General features: G+C 36.8%; 1 protein-coding gene across 5 annotated transcripts in view; it reads right to left on the reverse strand.

The window, feature by feature from the left end:
- FOCAD (focadhesin) overlaps positions 1 to 21924 on the reverse strand; it is a 292503-nt gene that overhangs the window by 182075 nt on the left and 88504 nt on the right. For all 5 annotated transcript variants that reach the window (XM_065908204.1, XM_065908205.1, XM_065908203.1 and 2 more), the window contains 3 exons: positions 16009 to 16096; positions 11560 to 11762; positions 2638 to 2895 (listed from right to left, as the gene is read on the reverse strand). In XM_065908204.1, the coding sequence (XP_065764276.1) occupies positions 2638 to 2895; positions 11560 to 11762; positions 16009 to 16096 (549 nt within the window). The remainder of the gene's footprint in view (positions 1 to 2637; positions 2896 to 11559; positions 11763 to 16008; positions 16097 to 21924) is intronic.

A 21924-nucleotide genomic window follows, 5' to 3' on the forward strand; every position in this document is an offset into this window, starting at 1 on the left:
AGAGTGAATTTAATGTATGTAAATTTTTCCTTAATAAATCTAAGTTTAAAAAATTACACTTTTAAAAAAGTATATTTTCTCATCATTAACTCTAAAATTATTAGTTGATATTGATAACTTACAGTACTAAGTACTATCAAAAATAATTTCTATTATTCCCTTATAATAAATAATAACCATTTTACCAAACATACTTCAAACCTGGCATATCTCTTTCAAATTTTTCAAAAAATTTCTTTCACAAGATTTTACAGTAGGATTCCTACAATAAATTATGGTGTTAACACAAACACAATACTTAGATAAGCATACTGCATGCCAGTAAACTCTACAGAGAGATTATCCTTTCTGTAGGGGAGCTACTGACCAAGAGATCAAATCCGGGTCTCCTACATTGCAGGCAGATTCTTTACCATCTGAGCCACCAAGAAAGCCCACATAGAGGTAGAAGATAGCTTTTAAATTCCTATTTTACCTACCTACTAACTTAGCGTCTGCTTACTAGTAGGCTAAGACTTTTCTTTAGTGTTTATCTACTCCCCCATGAATTTGAGCCAATGATTGCTAAAATACAACACTATCTTCTTATAAAGTAAGAAAGGTCAAACACGCATGAAATCAGAATACATGTCATGTAGTCATGTTGACCTGATGAAAGAAAGAGAAAATACTCCTCCAGTAAGAGATCATGACCCTAACTCATCTATTTGAATCTACTTGAAGCAGTTATTCACAATTAGAGAACTTGTTTTTTCCTTTTCATTATTTTGTGTGTAGGGGGGGGGTTGTTTTTTTAATTGAAAGATAATTGGTTTACAGTATTTGTGGTTTTCTGTCATACCTCAACAAGAATCAGCCTTAGGTATACCCATGCTTTTTCAAAATACTCATTCTTATCCTTTTGGCTGCTTTTCCTTCTATTTAAAGGCCAGAGAAATGATACGATGTGGTTACTTCATAACAAAAAGTGAAGAAAAGAACACTATCTCCCACTTCTAGTCTTCTTTTATCCTTTTCAAAAGACTTTAACTCCCCTTGTAAGCTCTTATTAATTAATTACATCGCCTTTGCTGCTGCATGAATTTGGGTAACTATATTTAAACATTTTACCTTACCATTCACCTTAACAAGCAAAATTACATCTTTTTTCTCATTTCTTTCAAAACTTCTAAGAAATTATCAACAGAAGCATTACATATTTAATTTATATTAATAGCACTGCTTCTTAAAGGACATTTATTGAATAAATAAATGAACCTGGATGGTCACTCCAGTGTTTGCTAACCATCCCCATTTCATGGCACACATGAAAAATGTTTATAAGAATACTGGATCACACTAGAATTTCAAAGACTAAATGTATCTCCTGAGCATCAATACACATATTGATATAACATATGTTTTATACCAGTGGCAAACATAGGTCAGGTAACCTACTGAATGACTTCCTCAGATTATCTCCAGGCATTATTTGTGCATTTACTATTCTAAAAAGATCACCCAACAAGGTGTCAAACAGTGAAAAAAAGCATCCAGTAGAATCAGGATTGTTACAGAAGGTGAAGGGAGAGATAAAGTAGGAAGCGGTTGAAATGACTCACATTACTCATACACCATAAGACAAAGTTACTTTGAGTACACTATAGATCCACTTGCAGAATCAGACCAAAGAAGGTCTAGTCAGAGGGAAACTTCTGTTACATACCAGCAGTTGTTTACTTGACAAAAGGGAATTAGTGCGACAAGTTGGGGACAAAAAAGAATTCCCAATACACCAATTTCACATCTTAAAGAAACACATTTATCCCACTTTTACCATCAAATTGTGTTCCAAAAGGAACATATAACTCTCCTTAAAGAGATGGACTTTTTTCATACCATGCTTAAAAAGGAACACAAGCACAGGCACTAAGATAAAGAATATAATAAAAACACCATACCTCCTTGGTTATGAAATCCTTCCCTTCACAGGAAATACATTTTAGACACTCTACCCAACAGAAAAAAATTACAGATGCCTATGCTAAATATATGGTTCATTAAAAGGGGGAGGAAGGACTTTATTAATAATGTCTGACATCTTTATTATACTCCAAGAACTGTACAGATAGAAAAAATGACTCTGTCTTCACGTCCCAGCATGTTGATCAGTACTATATATAGCAAGGACCCAGTATTTTTTTTTTTTTGCTTATTAAATGACTGAATAAAAATAGGATTAAATTCCATGAAGTTAAAAAGAGATTAATGTCTATTATATAGGCACATTTATTCTGAATTAGTTAATTTTTCCACCTTAAAAGATTGATATTAGAACCAAGGGCCATGCATCTTGGAATAGGGTGCAAGAGTTAATGAAAATGTTAAAAAATTAGCAAATCCATTGATAACAAAAACAGCAGATTAGCATCCTATGTAGATTCTCACTCCAAGTGCTTTCATTAAAGAAAATATTTGCATCATTAAATATACATCAACTCAGAGGAAGGAGGGGAAAAAATTGGAAAAATAAAGATAGCAAAGAAAAAAAAAGCCTGTACTTTAAAACTGATAAAAATCATCCACAAAGAAAGAATAATCTTTGATTCCAATGTCAAGCTTTTCCCTAATTACTGTTCCATTATTTTCTTGCTTTACCTGAGAGGAATCGGCTTGGGCTAATTCTGTAGTGACCTTCAGTATCTGGTGAAGATTTCGTCCCTTATCTTCAACAAGGAGGTAAGCCAGCAGAAGAAAAACATGAGCAGGGATCACTGTGGTTATAGGGAGCAACGACTCCACGGAAGCCAGCCAGTTACTTGCCACAGACTCGTCTCTCATTACTTCAAGGATCCTCCAGGCTGTAAATATTGAACCATACATGCTGGTTATGGGGAACGCAAGCTTGTAGGAGAGCTGAAAAATAAACACAAAAAAAGTATGAATAAATGAGATAAATCTGTCAGAAGTACATTTCTGACATTCATTTATTCTTTATATTTCAAGAAATAGAAGAAATCGATCCTTCCAACAAAATGAATACAAAATTTTCAATTCCTGACCCAAACCTCTCTGCACATATCTGAGCTAATAGGATTACACAAAAAGAAAAGAGTTGCCAGATGAAAACCCTAGAACAGTTTTATTAAAATTTTTCCTCATGTTTACCATTCACTCCCTGTTGGGGCTTCCCAGGCAGTGCTAGTGGTAAAGACCACGCCTGCCAATGCAGGAAATGCAACAGACACAGGTTCAATCCCTGGGTTGGGAAGACCCCCTGAAGTAGGAAATGACAACCCGTTCCAGTGTTCTTGCCTGGAAAATTCCATGGGCAGAAGAGCCTGGTGGGCTACAGTCCATGGGGCTGCAAAGACTTGGACACAACTGAGTGACTGAGTGAGGCAGAGGGAAAAAAAGGGTGGGGTCAATATACAAAATCCAGAGGCAACAGAGTTTGGAAAAAGCCATTACTAGGTAAGAGATATTTACCAGTTAGAACGAAGACAGAAAAAACAACAACAACACTGTATTTGCCCAGCCCCAAACCCCAATAAGAGGCAACTTGGGGCAGATGGCAGATTTGAACTGAGGACAGTTCATTTTTGTAATAGTATGTTGATAGAAACAGAGTTGGTTCAGCTGGAGTCTGGAATTCATTAATAGTTTGTGGATAAGTTCTGCAAGAAGCAGCAGCCTGAGAGCTCTAAATTGAAATGATACCCAAAGAAGACATTATGCTTAAGTCAATCTGAGCAATGACTCCTCATGGAAGTCAAGTGGTACAGTCAGGGTCAGAGACTGGATAGAATTCTGCCAGTGTGAGTGGTGTGCCCAAACAGCCCAGAAGAAGCCACAGACATTAAAGAGGAATTAGATATTGCCTGCTCAAAAAATAATTCATTTAGAGTGTGATGAGACAAATTAGAAATCTCTGGAGTATCACTGTCCTGTTAATAGAGACTCACTTACATGGAAAAGGGTAGCAACTGAAAGGATGAGAAGTAAAAGTTAAGCCTTATAAAACTTTTTAATAACAGCTTCATTGAGATATATTTCACATATCATTAAACCCAGGCTTTTAAAGTTAATAACTCAGAGGATTTTAGTAATTCATAAAGTTGTATAACCATCATCACCAGCTAATTTTAGGACATTTTTCTTCACCCCAAAAGGAAACTCCATGCCCATTAAAGTGTTAGTCACTCAGTCGGGTCTGACTCTTTGTGACCCCATGGACTGTGGCCACCAGGCTCCTCTGTCCATGGGATTCTCCGGTCAAGAATACTGGAGTGAGTTGCCATTTCCTTCTCCAGTGTCCATTAAAAGTCCTTTATTCCCTCTGATCCCCAAGCCCTGGCAACCATTAATCTTTTATTTTGGTTACTTTATATAATAGGAACCACACAATATGTGGTCTTTAGTAACTAGCTTCTTTTATTTCACATAAAATAAAACTTTTTCAAGGTTCATCCATGTTGTGGCTGACTGGTATCTATCAGTGCTTTGTTTCTTTTCATTATCAAATAATATCCCACTATATGGATATATATTTTGTTTATCCATTCATCAATTAATGGACATTGGGGTTTTTTTTCCACTCTTTGGCTATGACAAATAATGTTGCTATGAATATTATTGTAAAAGTTTTTCTGAGGACATAGATGTTCAGTTACTTCAAGTATATGTTTAAGAATGAAGATAACTTTTATTTGAAAATAAATGCCACTATAAAAGCATATGAGGAAGCTTTATCTTTTCTGCTATGGAAAGATCTCACACAGGAAAATACAAGATACATACAGTGTGCCTGAAATGCTGAAATTATTTTAAAGGGAAGCATAGGGACTATATATTTGTATTTGCATAAATATGTACAAACACACACACACATTTGGAGTGTGATAAGACAAATCAGAAATCTCTAGAGTATAACTATCCTGCCCTTAGAGACTCACATGGACTTGCACACACACACAAAAGTATTTAGACAAACAGAAGAAATTAATAACTACTAATCTTCATCTTCTTCATTTTGAGAGAGTGGAAATTGGACAACCAGAATCAAAGGTGAGAAAGAGACTGCTCATTGAATACCATTTATGATTCTTGAACCATTTTAATGTATTAAAAATACTTTATTTATTATAGTCCTATCTCACTAAGAATTTTTTCCCCAAGAAAATGAAATTCATTAAAGACTAGAGTCAAGTTCTTTAGTCTAATGACAAACAGCATTGGACTTCAGATTTAAAAGACCAGGATTTTAGCACAGCCATGACAGTTATTAGATTGAATTGCTACACAATTTCTCTGAGTTTTACTTTCTTCATCTATAAAATGGAAGCAATGCCTATCTCCCTGCCAAAATTATTGAGGTTGATAAAGAAATAGTATCTTCAAAGCACCTAGCACAGGGCCTAAAGTTGCAAAATAAAGGAAAACATTATCCTTGTCATCTTCAGGAGAGAAAAATAAAATTGCTGGATATGATTATAAAAGAAAATAATTGGAAATCACCATGAACTGTAAATTGACTAGACAGCAGTAATATTACATAGTAAGCATATTAAAACCAAAAAGTAATCATACTGTGCTTAAAGTATTAGTCCAGGTTTAGGCTCTGTTTTTTGTCTGTTCATCTAAGGTTCGAGTCACAGGAAAAAGGCACAGTGTTGACTAAGAGATCACAGAATGGTCTCTCTGTCCCACTGGGTGACCGCTGCCACAGGCACGATCCCAGGGCAAAGGTGCCACCAAGGGTTTTCTCTCAGCACCAGCCACCAAATCCTGGCCCTGTGGGGTGCAGGTAGGCCCTGAGTTTCAGACAAGAAAGTAGGTGTTTAAAGATACAAGATTGGCTTATGTTAAATGAAGTACATCTCAATAAAAAAGAGAAGAAACAATAGAAAAGGAACATTTAAGTGAATATGAAATGGTTGCACAACATCTTCTACATATGTAAAACAGTTGCAAATCTTTACTTTTTAAAAAACTTTAATAAAAAGGTTCAGGTACACTAAATACTAACAACATCTGCTCATACCTCTTTGTCTAAAGAGGACTGAAAAAGAAATTGTGAATGCAGGTGAACAATATGGATTTTCATTAACTTAAAAGAATAACAATTATCTATAATGTGGACTAAAACAGGCTTAACAAAAGTGAGGCCAGGATTTGATCAGGAGAGGGAGTGTGGAACAAACCTAGAGACACTTAAAAGTAGCACAGGTCTGTGCAACAAGGGATTTAATTACTCACCAGACCAGAAACAGAAGACTGGAATAGATAAAGCCTTAAGAGTGTCCTTCTGTTCTATACATCTATGAAGAATCTAATCAAGAGTTAAAAGGCTTGGTAGTGGTTAATTACCACCTAAAGACAAAACACCATTCTCTGTATCCATGTTATTAAGAAGACAATGATAGAAGCACAATATCTAATTCCTATTAATTTCCAATCAAAAGCTTTTAAGAAAGCAGTTTACTTCAATTTACTATTGATCCTCTAAATCTGAAATACTGTTATTAACTTCCAAGTTCAGGACAAAGATGATATATTATTGTTAATAAAATCAAAGTGGCAGCAATAGAGTACAGGCAAATCTAAACTCTATTCGTCAAACAGACAAAACCTGAATCTCAATCCTACATCCACTACCTGTGTAATGAGGGGGAAGTTAATTAACCTCCATAATTTCTATTTCTTCACTTACAAAATGAGTACTGTAAGATTATCACCAAGGAAATGCAAATCAAAACCACAATGAAATAGCACTTCATAATCACTCCTGTGTTAGTTGCTCAGTCATGTCTGACTCTTTGCGACCCCACGGACTCCCTGTCAGGCTTATCACCCCATTAGGCTGCGCTGTCCATGGAATTCACCAGGCAAGTATACTAGAGTGGGTTGCCATTCCCTTCTCCAGGGGATCTTCCTGACCCAGGGATCAAACCTGGGTCTCCTGCATTGCAGGAAGATTCTTTACCATCTAAGCCATCAAGGAAGCCCTTCACAACCACTAGTATGGTTGTAATAAAATGACTGGCAGTAAAAGTATTGGCAAGCATATAGAGAAACTGGCACCTTCACACACTGCTAATGGGAATGTAAAATGATACAGTCCCTTTGGAAAAGTCTCACGGCTCCTCAAATGATCAAATACGTGGTTACCATATGATCTAGCAATTTTACTCCTAGGTTATCTACCCAAGAAAAAATGAAAATCTATGTCCACACAAAAACTTGTACAGGAGTATTCACAACAGCATTATTCACAATAACCAGAATTTTCTTAAAAAAATTAAAACCCAAATGTTCAACAGATGAATGAAAAAATAAAATGAGGTAGTTTCATACAATGGAATATTATTTGGGGGTAGGTTTCTTTTTTGGAGTAATAAAAGTATTCTAAAATTGACTGTGGTACTGTATACACAACTCTGCAAACATACAAAAAACCACTGAGTTGTTAACTTTAAATGAGTAAAATGTATGTATGTGAATTTTATCTCAATAAATTTATTTTAAAAAATAATCAGACTCCCACTGCATGACCCTTGGCAAGTTATTTTCTCTATATTTCAGTTAATTCTTGGATAAAATTAGACCAATAATAATACCTACTTCAAAGAGTTTGGGATAAAATCAAATGACTTAATACATGGCAAAGCACTTAGAATGGAGCCTGAACATAAGACATGCTTAATAAATAACTCATGAAGCAGGGCTTTGTTGCCCATTTGGCCAGGGCTCGGAGAGCTTCAAACATTAGTCCAAGGCCACACATGTGGAAATGGCAAAACAAAACTATTTCAAAGTTATTGTGAGAGAAGAGTTGATCCACATAACTTCTTACATAGAGCATGTGCTCAATAAATCTTAACTTTAGCTATAAATAGGACAACAACAATATATTAAAAATTTTGATTTTTTAAGAGACAAATACTCAAAATACTTTCTGCTTACTATATACTACTTCAAAGTGACAATGAATGAAACCTACTTAGTACTGCTTTATTGAGAGGTAATAAAATTCACAGTGCTTTAAGTTTGAACAAAGTACTTTACCCAAAAATACCAATTAATAAATGTATGACAGATCCTACCTCAGTCATACTTTCTGTAAATCTTTCTGTTGACTAAAATAGTTCTCCAAAGATGAATCTTGCCCTACTATATAACTGCAGGAATTTGACTCTTAAGTCTCTTTCTTGCTTTATTTCACCCATCCCTGGCTGCCAGGAGCATGCAAGAGACTCCAGCAGATGGCTTCCTATGGGCCAGCTCTGGCCTGTGGCATCCCACACACTAGCTAGCGGGTCATAGCTACAATCTTCCAACCAAGCTGTGATCTCAGCCTTGAGTGGGGAGATCCATTTGGTTCATTCTTTGGGTGTCCCCTGCCTCAGTCTCAAAAGTAGAAGCTGCTCTCGATATTTATTATGGCAATATTCCTTAAAGCCTCATTACTGCTTTCAGTAATTAAACACCTTCTACTAGTTAATAATTTCTGTATTAAGTTTCTCTTTATTTAAATTATCAGTGTGGTTTCTCTCTCCTAACTAGACCCTGACTCAATCCCTGGTGCTTTCTTCTCCCTACCACTCCCCTGCCCATTTTCTGGGGTAGCGGCAGCAAAATTGTAAGGACTTTAGAGTTGCGACTAGTATTTGATGTTTTTGCACCTAAGAGAACACAAATAGGAGGTTTTAAACATCACCTGTCATAGTCTAATACAAAGGATCCTGTTTTTCTTACACCACAAATAAACAAAAGTTTATTAGATTATGCTAATCTTTTAAAGAGATGAATGGCTGCTTTGATATTTTACTTTTTAATTATCAGAAACTGAGAGAAGTTAAAATGTGTTTTATTTCATTATCAACACTTCAGAAACAGGTAGGGAATTCCCTGGCAATCCAGTGGTTAGGATTCTACTTTCACAGCTCAGGGTATGGGTCAATCCCTGGTGAGGGAGCTAAGATTCCACATGCCACAAAGCATAGCCAAAAAGCAAAGGAAAAAAAAAAAAGAAATGGACAGGAAACAGAACTGCATGGTACAGTAATATTTACCCTTGGATTTATTTATCAGAAGAATTATACTTCTGAAGAAACGCTTTAGTTCTAAGCCAAATACTCAAGTCAGAAGCACCAATTTAAAAGCAAATAATAAAAATATAAACTAAAATCTGTCATTCTAAACAGTCTTTCTGTAATAAATCAAGAGGGTAAAATGATCTGTATTTGTATCAGAAGCATACATTCCTCACTGAACAGAAATTTATTGACTATCTACTACGTAGTAAACAATAGGTCAGGTGTGGAGGATGCAAAGACAAATAAATAAACTAGGGTGTTATCTATTTCTTTGAATATGTGGAAAATATTCAGTTTCACCACTGCTAAAGTGTTTTTAATTCTCCCATCTTTGATCAGCTGAAAAAGATAATGCAGAAACACCTAGGGTGGAAAAAAAATCAAAAGCTCAACAATTGTTGCAATTTAAACATTAATGTGCTTAAAAAATAAAGGCAAAGTGTGAAAAAGGCCAAGATTCCTTCCCTCAGTGAGCTCACGCCACAGCTGGAGGTACAAATATGTGCCCCTTAAATTAAGACACACAACACAATCCACTAATGCTGAAAGTGTTTGGATGCAAAGGAGAGAGAGTAATAAATTCTGACTCAGGGAGGCTGAAAACACTTGGCTGGGTCTTGAAGAATGAGTAGTTCAGGCAAAGGAGACAAAAGAGCATTATGTGCTAAAGCAAAGATTCAGGAAGAGAACTGGGAGTTTGGGGCAGGTTAAATTTATAGGTATGTTTGGAATATAGGGTCTGGACAGGTGTAGGAGAAAAGCCAACAGTAAACTGTGGCTTAAATTTTTCAAAAGGGAGATCATATATCCACTGAAAGCCTCAATATAGCAACACACTACCATCAGGAGGATATTTACACTCTAATAGTATTCCTTCCTCCTCCCTCTTCACCAGCGGCTAAAGAGAAAATCCACCATGCAGTGCTGATGAATAAGATTCACACACACCTGAGCAAATAGTAAGCTGAGTACTTACACATTAGATTTAGGGTGATCCTCAGTAAATATCACTCATGATTTAAAGGAACATAGTACCCTGTCCCCACCCCCATTCAGAATCCAATTTGTGTTCTACATGGGCAAACTAAAAGGGGAGGTAAAAGGCTATTAGAAATTTGGGGTCACAGTTTGTCATCCTATCAGAGCAGATGTTAAGAACTCTCTTCTTTTAATGCAAATCAATTACCTATTTCAAGTTTTATGGTTTAGTCAAACAATTAGAATCGAGGAGGCTGCTGCATACATTCAATATGCCTGCAGGCTAGTTTCTGCTGCATGATCAAATAGGGAACATAACCAAGAATCCCCAACAATGCCTGGATTTCTGCTGCTAGAACATTTAACAATGCGTTATTAGTGGTATCTCTACTTTTGCAAACAAAACAACTAAGGCACTTGCTTGCACTTATGTAATGTTTTTGGTCTCTGGAAACTTAAGATGCTTCACCAGTTTTACAGTCTTTAACCCTGTATAGTTGGGAAGTACTATCACATTTTACTGGGCTTCAAAGGTGGTGCTAGTGCAAAGAACCTGCATGCCAATGCAGATAGACGTAAAATATGGGGGGTTTGATTCCTGGGTCAGGAAGATCCCCTGGAGGAAGGCATGGCAACCCAGTCCAGTATTATTCCCTGGAGAATCCCATGGACTGAGGAGCCTGGCAAGCTACAGTTCATAAGGTTGCACAGAGCTGGACACGACTGACGTGACTTAGCACGCACGCACCACGTTTCACTAAAGGTAAAACCCAAGCCCCTAAAGAGAAAAAAATATGATGAAGGTAGGCCTAGAATTCAGCCACTAACAAGATATTACTCATATTTCTCCATTATTCTAATAGGACCAGTGAGACTGACAAAGCCAAATGCAGTAAGCCCAGTAGGCGTGGATAGGAATGGGGTGTGACAGTCAGGCTGAAGGGAGTAGGAACACACACAAGGGACATCAAGAGCCATATGCGGGGGAATATGGCATAAGGTGCCATATTCAAAAGTCAAGTCTTAGTTCTTACAGATTCCAGAACTTCCAGGCAATTCCAATTCCCCACCACAGATTGTTGCAGGTCTAATTTTGCTGCACTATTTAATAGTACAAAGAGGGGGAAAAAAGGCTCCATGCTCAGAAGTGTTGCAGAAGCACTAGGTTAGTTAACTAGAACTAGTTCCTTTCCAGGATTCCTCAGGACCTTTAACCACTAATGGACACTGGAAACTCAACAAGCAGAAAAGATTACACAGATTTCCAACACTTATTTCACAGCAGGACTACCCTCCCCATCACAATCCAGAAGAACACACTAACATCTACACCAGTGCCTGACAGAGTGGTAAAATTCAATGACAGAAAAAAAAAAAAAAAATTCAATGACAGGATTTAAACCCAAACACATATATCATCAGGAGATGAGATTTCCGGCAGTGACTTAAATCCCACATAACTGATTAAACTTTATGTTAAGAGAAACAATGATGAAGTCATTACCTTCTGGTGCTCGTCTCTGTAGCACTCCTGCTGGACCATTTCTAAAAGGTTTAGAGCCAACTGCTGCCTAGAAGGACCTTCTTCATCCATGGATATACAGTCTTCCAAGGCAGTAGAAGACAGTATCTGCAGAACTGGCATCACTAGCAGCAACGAGGACTTTGGGATCTTCTGACTCTCAGCAGAAGAAAGGAGCTTCAGAGCTGGTCATCCAAACAACAATTCACAGTTTTCAAAATTAATACCACAGTCAAACAAAATGCTTTTTTGTTTAAGAAAAATACGCAAAAAGCTTTCTTGCCCATTTACAATTGGGTCATACACACAATTAAGGTGATAAACCTTTATCCTTTAAGAAGTAAAAAGAACATAAAAATTAACTCAGCAAAAATAGGCTGTTAATGTACAGAACTTTTTAGTTTTTACTTGAGGAAATTCATATCATAGGCCAAAAAGTAAAATCAACTCTTTTTTTTTTTTAGGTCAATATGAATTTCTTTAAAATTCAACTCAACTTTTGCCCTTATACCCTGACAGATCTTCTACCCTCAACAAACTGAGCCAAGAGACCAGAGTTCCTGATCTATGGATAACAAAACCAACACATGCACTTCTCTTTCAAACCCAGTTGAGACTTCTATCAAGGGATGCAAAAGTAAAAAGGTGAAGCAGGGGATGACCTTCAGCAGTAATTACTAAGAAGCAAATCAGCAAATTCTCAAAGTCCATAACCCATGGAATACAACCCATTTTTACAAAAGACTTTTTTTAACATGGAAACACACACGTACAATAACTTACTTACATGTGTAGACTCCCCTAGACTATGAACAGGATGAATTAAAGAAAAAACTTTTTTCACAGTTATTGAATGAATGCTGATTTACTGAAGGAGGTTATTTGTAAGTTTCAGAGTGAGATTATTAATCAACTTAACTTCCCCACTACACCAAAAAAAAAAAAAAAATACAGTGAACTTTAAATCATGTCAATGAATTGCTAGTACTGTATTTTAAATCACCTCGAAGTCAAACCTGAATGTGGTATGAAATACAAACACTTGTTACTCCAACACAATGAATTTACTTTTTTTGCCTAAATATTAGTCATAATCCATAATTGTCAGTTATTACAATAATCTAGTATATTTAACAAAATATGAAATTCATATAATACAAATATTTGTATATTCTGTACTATGGATCTTGCATGCGTTTTTATAAATTGCTATTTACAATCATAGCCAGTGTTAATAATTAGGAAGCATAACATTGTATTATGCATGCTCAGTCGCTTCAGTCATGTCTCTCTGCAATCACATGGACTGTAGCCTGCCAGGCTCCTCTGTTCAAGGGATTCTCCATGCAAGAACACTGGAGTGGGTTCCCATGCCCTCCTCCAGGGGATATTCCCGATCCAGGGATTGAACCTGCATCTTCTGCGTCTCCTGCATTGCAGGTGGATTCTTTACCACTGAGCCACTAAAGAAGCCCCAACATTGTATTAGTGCTGTGTATTTTTAAAACTTGAAATAATCAATATTTTCTGTTATCTTATTGCTTTGAGCATTCTTTTCCAATATACTAAACAATAGGCTTTTGCTTACATTTCAACATGATATACTAGTTTTAGTGTAGTTTCCAGTATGGTTTATTCACTCGATCGAAGGCAACTTCAAATCAGAAACACTGGTTTACAAAAGAAAAACCTGGCTCTTCTCCAATGAGAGTATTGGCGTGTTTGATCCCGATTTATTCTATCACACATGAGCTACAGTGAAGGACTGGAGCCTCAGGATTAGGAATGCAGATTCTCCAGGGCATCAACAATTTTTTCTGGTCCAAAAACAAAACCCATGTATACAAAATATCCAGAAGAGATAAATTTAGAGACAGAATGCACTTTAGTGTTTTTCTGGGACTGAGGGTGGGAATGAGGATTAACTGTAAATGGGTGCAAGAAATTTGGGGGAGAGGGATTGATGCAAAATGTTCTATAACTAGACTCCACAACCTGATGGCACAACCCTGTAAATTTACTTTTTTAAAATTTATTTATTTATGGCTGTGCTGGTTCTTCATGGCTGTGGGGGTTTGTCTCTGGTTGCGATGAGCGAAGGCTACTCTCTAGACGCAGTACATGGACTTCTCATTAATGTGGCTTCTCCTGTTGTGGAGCACGGGCTCTAGTCATGAGAACTTCAATAGTCACAGCACACAGGCTCATTAGCTGAGGCCCCGAGAGCTTGCAGGCTTCAGCGGTTGTAGCACATGGGGTCATTACTTGTGGGGCAAGGCTTATTTTCTCCATGGCATATGGAATCTTCCTGGACCAGGGATCAAACCCATGTCCCCAGCATTTGCAGGCGGATTCTTTTCCAATGTACCACCAGGGAAGTCCCATAAATTTACTTTTAAAAGCATGTTATTGTACATATAAAAGTGGTGAGCTGTGAGGTAAGTAAATTTGCCTCAAGAAAGCTGCTTTTTAAAAATAATAAAACTATGATTGTCATAAGTAACAGGATTGGAAGATTATACCTAAAGGAGGATGCCATGGATACTCTTTAAGGAGGGGAGGCAAAAACAGTTTAGTAAGAGACTAGGGAAGAAAGTACAAAGAGAACAGGGCCAATAAGCAAAATCAGGGTAGGAATCAAAGCCCTTAAGAGAGCCAAGGGTCCCTTTTGTGTGCTAAAGCTATTTCTAAGACACTGTAAATGAAAGAGCAATTCATCCTCAAAATCATGGATTAAATTGCCCAGAAGGCGTTACACAATCAGTATTTACCTCAAGCATGTTTTAAAATTGAAAAGTGGGAATGAATCAATGAATCATGGCATCATAACATATACATCACAAATTAGACACCATCCTACATTACTGCATGTATTATATTGGACCAAGTAAAGCAAGGCAATATTAATGTAAAAGCCACAATTTAAAGGTATGACTTGTTTGTTGATCTGCAAACTTGATTCTTTCCCACATTATTCTTTTCTTTTAATTAACTTATTTATTTTAATTGGAGGCTAATTACTTGACAATATTGCAGTGGTTTTTGTCATATATTGACATGAATCTGCCATGGGTGTACAAGTGTCCCCCATCCTGATCCCCCCTCCCACCTCCCTCCCCATCCCAAGCCCTCAGGGTCATCCCAGTGCACTGGCTTTGAGTGCCCTGTTTCATGCATCAAACTTGGACTGGTCATCTATTTCACATATGGTAATATACATGTTACAATGGTTTTCTCTCAAATCATCCCACCCTCACCTTCTCCCACAGAGTCCAAAAGACTGTTCTTTACATCTATGTCTCTTTTGCTGTCTCACATATAGGGCCATCGCTACCATCTTTCTAAATTCCATATATATGCATTAATATACTGTATTGGTGTTTTTCTTTCTGACTTACTTCACTTTGTACAATAGGCTTCAGTTTCATCCACCTCATTAGAACTGACTCAAATGCATTCTTTTTAACTGCTGAGTAATATTCCATTGTGTATATGTACCACAACTTTCTTATCCATTCCGTCTGCCAGTGGACACCTAGATTACTTCCATGTCTAAGGTATTGTAAACAGTACTGTGATGAACATTGGGGTGCACGGGTCTCTTTCAATTCTGGTTTCCTCAGTGTGTATGCCCAGCAGTGGGATTGCTAGGTCGTATGGCAGTTCTATATCCAGTTTTTTTTGTTTTTTTTTTTTCTTTTATATCCAGTTTTTTAAGGAATCCTCACACTGTTCTCCATTGTGGCTGTACTAGTTTGCATTCCCACCAACAGTGTAAGAGGGTTCCCTTTTCTCTGCACCCTCTCCAGCATTTATTGTTTGTAGACTTTTTGATAGCAGCCATTCTGACTGGCATGAGATGGTACCTCATTGTCCCACATTATTCTTAAACAGAGCATTTTTTTTGCCTCCCTTTAGCCCCATTCCTTACTTTTTTTTAAGTCAATACTGGACAGTCAAAAGAATGCTATCTTCATTTGTTCTAGGTAGGTTAACAAAATAATCATAAATTAAGCTTTGTTCAATGTGGCGACAGTTTTGAATGGTAAAGGTGTATAGAGTTTTAAAAAGTAAATTCAAATGCTAAACACCTATTCTGCTTCAAGGGCTTTTTGCCATTGATTCTGTTTACTGTACAAATGTGAATGAGCTGTCACACCCTTCAGAATATTTACCAATGTCACTGCTATATAATTGAGAACATAATGTCTTAACAAACAGCTGAGATATTTGGTAAATTATATGAAATCTTGCACAAAACACCTTGATAAGAAAAAGAAAGCTCTATTTGATAATGACTAAACAGACAAATTCCAGAATGGACATTCAAAATGTATACGACTTTACAGCACAGTACAATATGTAGTTCAAGTGACACCTGCCAATACTCATGTTAATTCATGTTACTCTTGTGAGCGTATTTTTATTTACCTAGACTTAAGATTGGCTTCTGTTGACTTGCTGGAGTCTGTAGAAGTAGTAAAGCTATTCCAATTATGACTGGTTCAACAGGAAAATCCTAAAGGAAAAAAAGAAAAGCAAAGAGCTGAAGCAGTTTCCAAGACCCACTGATTTATAATATGTATCAGTATATTTAACATGAAATATTATAAACCTATTGTACAAAATTACTTACAGTAAGCCTGCTCTATTTAAGGAAGAATTGTTGAATGCCACAGCAGTCACACGTAAATTCAAAATGTTATCATATCTGGCCAAAGAGCAATAAGTTATAAACCATACTAATTCAGAGGAAAAACCTGCAGTCTTCAAAACAGTCAATCTTTGCAAATCAATAAAAACTACCTGAAATACTTAAGAATATTTCATTTCTGGAAAGTAGTTGAATTGTCTACTTAGGTAACACAGACATTGTTCATCTATACAACTTACATAATAAATTACAGTTAACAAATTTTGATAAATCATGTTATTATAATAAAAGAAACATCAGTACCAGAGAAGCAGAGATTTATTTTAAAATTATAGTAACTTATTAAGTATATGTAAATATAGTAAAACAATAACCATAGAAACTTAAGGTCATTAATTTCACCAAGTATATAAATGAAATAAAAAAGAAGATAAAAAGGACATGTATTAAATTCTAATAAGGAAAATGCAAGTGGCATAAGATGTCAGTGTCATAAGTGTCATAAGATTTGAGGTTTCTATATAAAGAAAACAATAATGTATTATGGAACTAAAGAAGGTCCAACACACTCTGCTAAAATTACTTCATTCTGAAATTTACAGAAGTGCCTACAATTCTGTAACAAATTCTGTAGAATTCTACAATTTTACAAGCAGAAATTTCCCATGAATCATGAGTGTAGGCAAAAAACTAAAAAACGAAATGTAAGATAGAGCTGTGTGTTAAAGAAACACTAGAGAGAAATCAACTTAGTCTGACACAACCAGAGTTATAATCCTGGAGATACCATCAACTCTGGCACAAATTAATAAATGTATATCTACACCTTCAGCTTCTCTGGTGGCTCAGTGGTAAAAAGAGTCCTCCTGCCAATAGGCAGAAACCCACAGGAAAGGCTTTAACACACAGGCTATTATTGGAAAGGCCACCAAGTAGCTTCTCATGAGACTGGCCTGTTGAGAACAGACAGTGGAAGAGAGAGAGCTGGAGATCAAGACACCCAAAATAAGGATAAGTAATGGCAGAGGATGAGACTAGATGACTTTAAATTGTTCATGATTCTGAGAGGTCACAAATTTTTTGTGTGATTAGAGGGCTTCCCTGGTGACTCAGACGGTTAAAGAATCTGCCTGCAATGCAGGGGACCCAGGTTCTGTCTCTGAGTTGGAAAGATCCCCTGAAGAAGGGAATGGCTACCCATTCCAGTATTCTTGCCTGGAGAATCCCATGGACAGAGGAGCTTGGTGGGGTCCATGGGATCTCAAAGATTCAGACATGACTGAATGACTAACACTTCACTTCCACTGATTTAATGAACACCTGAAAACAGTACCATTTAATGAGGTCTTTCAATAAAAGCCTGTGTTGGACATCTCATGAACACCTTCAAACACTACAGCTATAGTGACTCATACTGCCTGCCCCAGGCCACTGAGAGATCCAGAAGTACAGGGAAGTTAAAGCCCCATAGGCCATGACTTGACAAGTTGTTAAGAGAAGTCCAGGGTAAAATGCTTCGGCCTTTATTCTGGATCCTTCTGGCAGGTTCTGAAACATCTTCCATAACACTTCTTAGCATATTCCATGAGATGAGCAACCGGCGCCTTAGAGTAGTGGCCAATTGGTAATACTCGTACTGCCTCTCCCAGCCTTAGTATTTCACTCTTCCTGTCTCTCTCCCATTTGCTTCCTGAGATCACAGCCACAGGTGGACTCCTGATGATAAGCCTTTGCCTTTGTGGAAACCCAGGTTTTGTTTTTGCCTTTAGGGAAATTCAGGGTCTACTTGTGGGGGAACCAAGGCTAATTCAAGAGCCTAACTGGAGAAAAGAAGTAAAGAAACCTTTATATTGGACCACAGATATCACTGGAGTCTTAATGACAACAAACACCTGGAGTCCTTTCGCCTCATCAAATGAAAGATAGCACTGGGCATCACCTATGTCCCAGGCAGGAAGTACATATGCTGGGCTCGGGGATGCTACTATGAACGAGAAAGCATGGAAAAGTTTTTATGCTGTTGTTGAATTTCTTTTTTCTTATTGTTGTTTTGTTTGTTTGGTGAAAAACAAGGAATGAGAAAGGCTACAGCAAAGTTAAACATCTGTAGCAGACACAACAATGACAGCCCAGCTCACACAATCCCCCAGTGTCACGGCTCTGCAACCTTCCCTGCCCTCTGCTCAGAGTTGATTGATCCAAGCTGGGCCAATCAGACCATTCTCCCTAGGAATCTGAGAACTTAAACTGAGACACACAGTGAAGAAAAGAAGCGGGGACTGAGTCATCTGATGGTAATGTGTTAGAGAACATAAGTTTCCAGCCTTACCAAAGCTGGGATGTACAGCACTCTCCACTTTGAAAGCTACCTAGCCTTCCCACAAACAATATTTTCTGTTAAGAGTACATAAGCTTAGGGCTCTGTGCTTCCAATGCAGGGGGCATGGGTTCAATCACTGGTCAGGGAACTAAGGTCACACAAGTCGTGTGGTATAGCCAAAAAAAAAAGAGAGAGAGAAACGAATATATATATTTTGCTTGAAATGGAAAGCACCTTAGGTTATGATCATTCAAATAGGCTAAAAATAGTTCAGCTAAGACCAAATACATTGAAACTAATGTAGCCTAAGAAATACATCCATTTTCAGTGGATGTAGTGAATGAAATAAATCCAATATAAGAAAAGAAAAGGAATAAAGAGGAAAAGACAAGTTAATGTAATATTTGAATTGAACATTTAGCAACATTTCCTGGGGGACAGGAAATTTCACAACGTAAGTATTTTAACAGTTCTACATATTTTTAATTCGTTCTAAAATTTTTTAAATATTGGGCAGATGGAAGACACAGCATAAATAAGGCCTTCTCCCACAGACACCATTTCATCCTTCTCAATGAAAGTATTGTCATTCTACATTAAAATAAAAAATATTTTTAAAATTCGACTCAAGTCAAAAACAGGACAATCTGAATTTTAATAAGGATTTTATCTATAAGAAGTTGAAATGCATAAAATATGTTTAAATCAATAAGTTCAGAATACTTTCAGAAATTAGTAAGTAGAGAGTCAAGCATGTATTCTAACTTTTCTGTATAAACTCTACTACTGGATAACCAAATACTAAGTGGAACCAACTATGTCTTTTAAGAGAAGTATTCCAGCTAACAAATGAAGAACAGAATTAGATCATCACTTCTTTAATTCCTAATGAATTAATGGAACTAGGCACTGAGCATCAACAGCTACCAACATCATAAAAAGAAGAGCAACACATATTATGTGCTTCTTGATGAAAGAACACACCATGCCCTGTAGTCTTGGAAACAAAAAAAAAACAAAAACAAAAATCTGAATCTGATCAGGTCTCTATAGCTAACAACCTACGAACAGAGAAACATGTCAAAGTGCACCAAGAGATTGCAATCAGCAGATTTCAAGATTTACAAAACTCTATAGCTCACATAAGCCAGATTGTTCTTTTTTTTTAAACAGGTAAACAATGTACAGACACACATGGAGGTGATAAATCTATAAACAAACGTAAAGAAGGTATCACTACAGAAGTCAGGATAGTCAGGGGAGAAGGGAGGTTGTGATTAGGACTGCGCTCCTGGAAAACGTCTCGGGTTGCCAGAAAAGTTCTATTTCTTGATATTTGAGGCTTACAAGGTTGTTAACCTTATACACAAATATACATATATATATATAATAATAATAAAATTATTTAAGTGTGCTAGTTTAAAAGGTAGATGTTTGGATCCATCCAGCCCAACTAATTCAATATCTCTAGGGGTAGGACCTAGGCATTTACAGTTTAAATAAAATCTGTCTAGTGATTTTGATGCACTCTAGTCTGAACAATTTAACTGGAATATAAACTTCACAGATCTTGTCTTTTTCACCTAACTGCCATAGCAAAATATTTGCCAAAAAAAAAAACTGTCTCCTACTCACATGAATCTACACAAACACAAAGGAACATTATGGGTTTACCTGTTAAGTACATTACATATATGGTTAAGACAGGCAATTCCAAGTAATTTAACTATATAATATTATCCATATAGTATTTTCTATATATTATTTATCTACAAATACTATTTATCCATGACTTCCCTGGTGGCTCAGACGGTAAAGTGTTTGCCTACAATGCGGAAGACCCAGGTTCAATCCCTGGATTGGGAAGATCTCCTGGAGAAGGAAATGGCAACCCACTCCAGTATTCCTGCCTGGAAAATCCCATGGACAGAGGAGCCTAGTAGGATACAGTCCAGGGGTCACAAGAGTCAGATATGACTGAACAATTTCACTTTCACTATTTATTCATATTTTATATATATATTTTATTAGTATAATATATATCAATATATTATCTATTATAGCTATTATCTAATAGGTATAACTATATAAAATTGATATAAACATCTGAAAAAGTATGATTATTTTATTATATTAACTACATAATTTGTAACATCTAAGTATGTGCTCAGTTGTGTCCAATTCTTTGCGACCCCATAGGCTATAGCCCACCTAGCTCCTCTGCCCATGGAATTTTCCAGGCAAGAATACTGGAGTGGGGTGCCATTTCTTACTCCAGAAGATCTTCCCAACCCAGGGATCAAACCCATGCCTCTTATACCTCCTGCATTGGCAGGTGGATTCTTTACCACTAGTGCCACTTGGGATATGGTAATAATGTACAGTAACACTTAATATGCTTAACAACATATATTACCATATATTAAATGTTACTATATATTATTACTATATATTACTGTATCTAATAGATAATATATAATATTATAATTTTTAAAGTTACCATTAATATATAACACAAACATATCATTATATAATATATATATAAAACCTAGCATCTGCTTCCCTGGTGGCTCAGACAGCAAAGAATCTGTCTGCAAGGCAGGAGACTCAGATTCAACCCCTGGATCAGGAAGATCCCCTGGAGAAGAGAATGGTTACCCACTCCAGCATTTGAGCCTGGAGAATTTCATGGACAGAGGAGCCTGGCAAGCTATAATCCATGGGGTTGCAAAGAGTCAGACATGACTGAGCATCTAACACACACACATATAAAACCCAGCATCAGTGAAATCATGCTAATCACAAAATTGACAAATTGACAAAAGATTTACTTGAGTTTTCCCCGGCTCCCACCTCCCATCAAAATCTACACTCATGTTCTCTGTTTCCTCACTTACCATTCACTCCTTTATTCCAATTTGGTTCTTATCGCCATCACTCTGCTGAAACTGATTCTTCTGTGAAGAATACATCTCTACAGGCTGAAGCCTAAGAATACTTTCCAGCCCTTACTTTGAATCCTCTCCCCAGAACACTGTTGACCAACCCCCTTCTAGAAAAATTCCTTCCGTTGACTTTCATGTCTGAGACAGATGACACATGAAGGAGTATCTCAAAAGGAAGGATGATCACCTATCTCTTCTGCTTATGATACAATCCTCCTAGCTATACTTTTTCAGACTCCTCTCTATCAATACACTCCAAATATTCACAGCCCCTAGAATTCCATCCCAAACCCTGTCATGCACTCCATGGTTAAAACTCTCACTCCAAAGTTGATGTTTACAAATCTATACCTTTAGCCTAAGCTTTCATCCTAAATTCTAAAACCATATATCCACCTATGATACCTACATACCTCAAACCAAGCATA

This window comes from Muntiacus reevesi, chromosome 17, assembly GCF_963930625.1.
Source record: "Muntiacus reevesi chromosome 17, mMunRee1.1, whole genome shotgun sequence".
Classification (NCBI taxonomy): domain Eukaryota; kingdom Metazoa; phylum Chordata; class Mammalia; order Artiodactyla; family Cervidae; genus Muntiacus; species Muntiacus reevesi.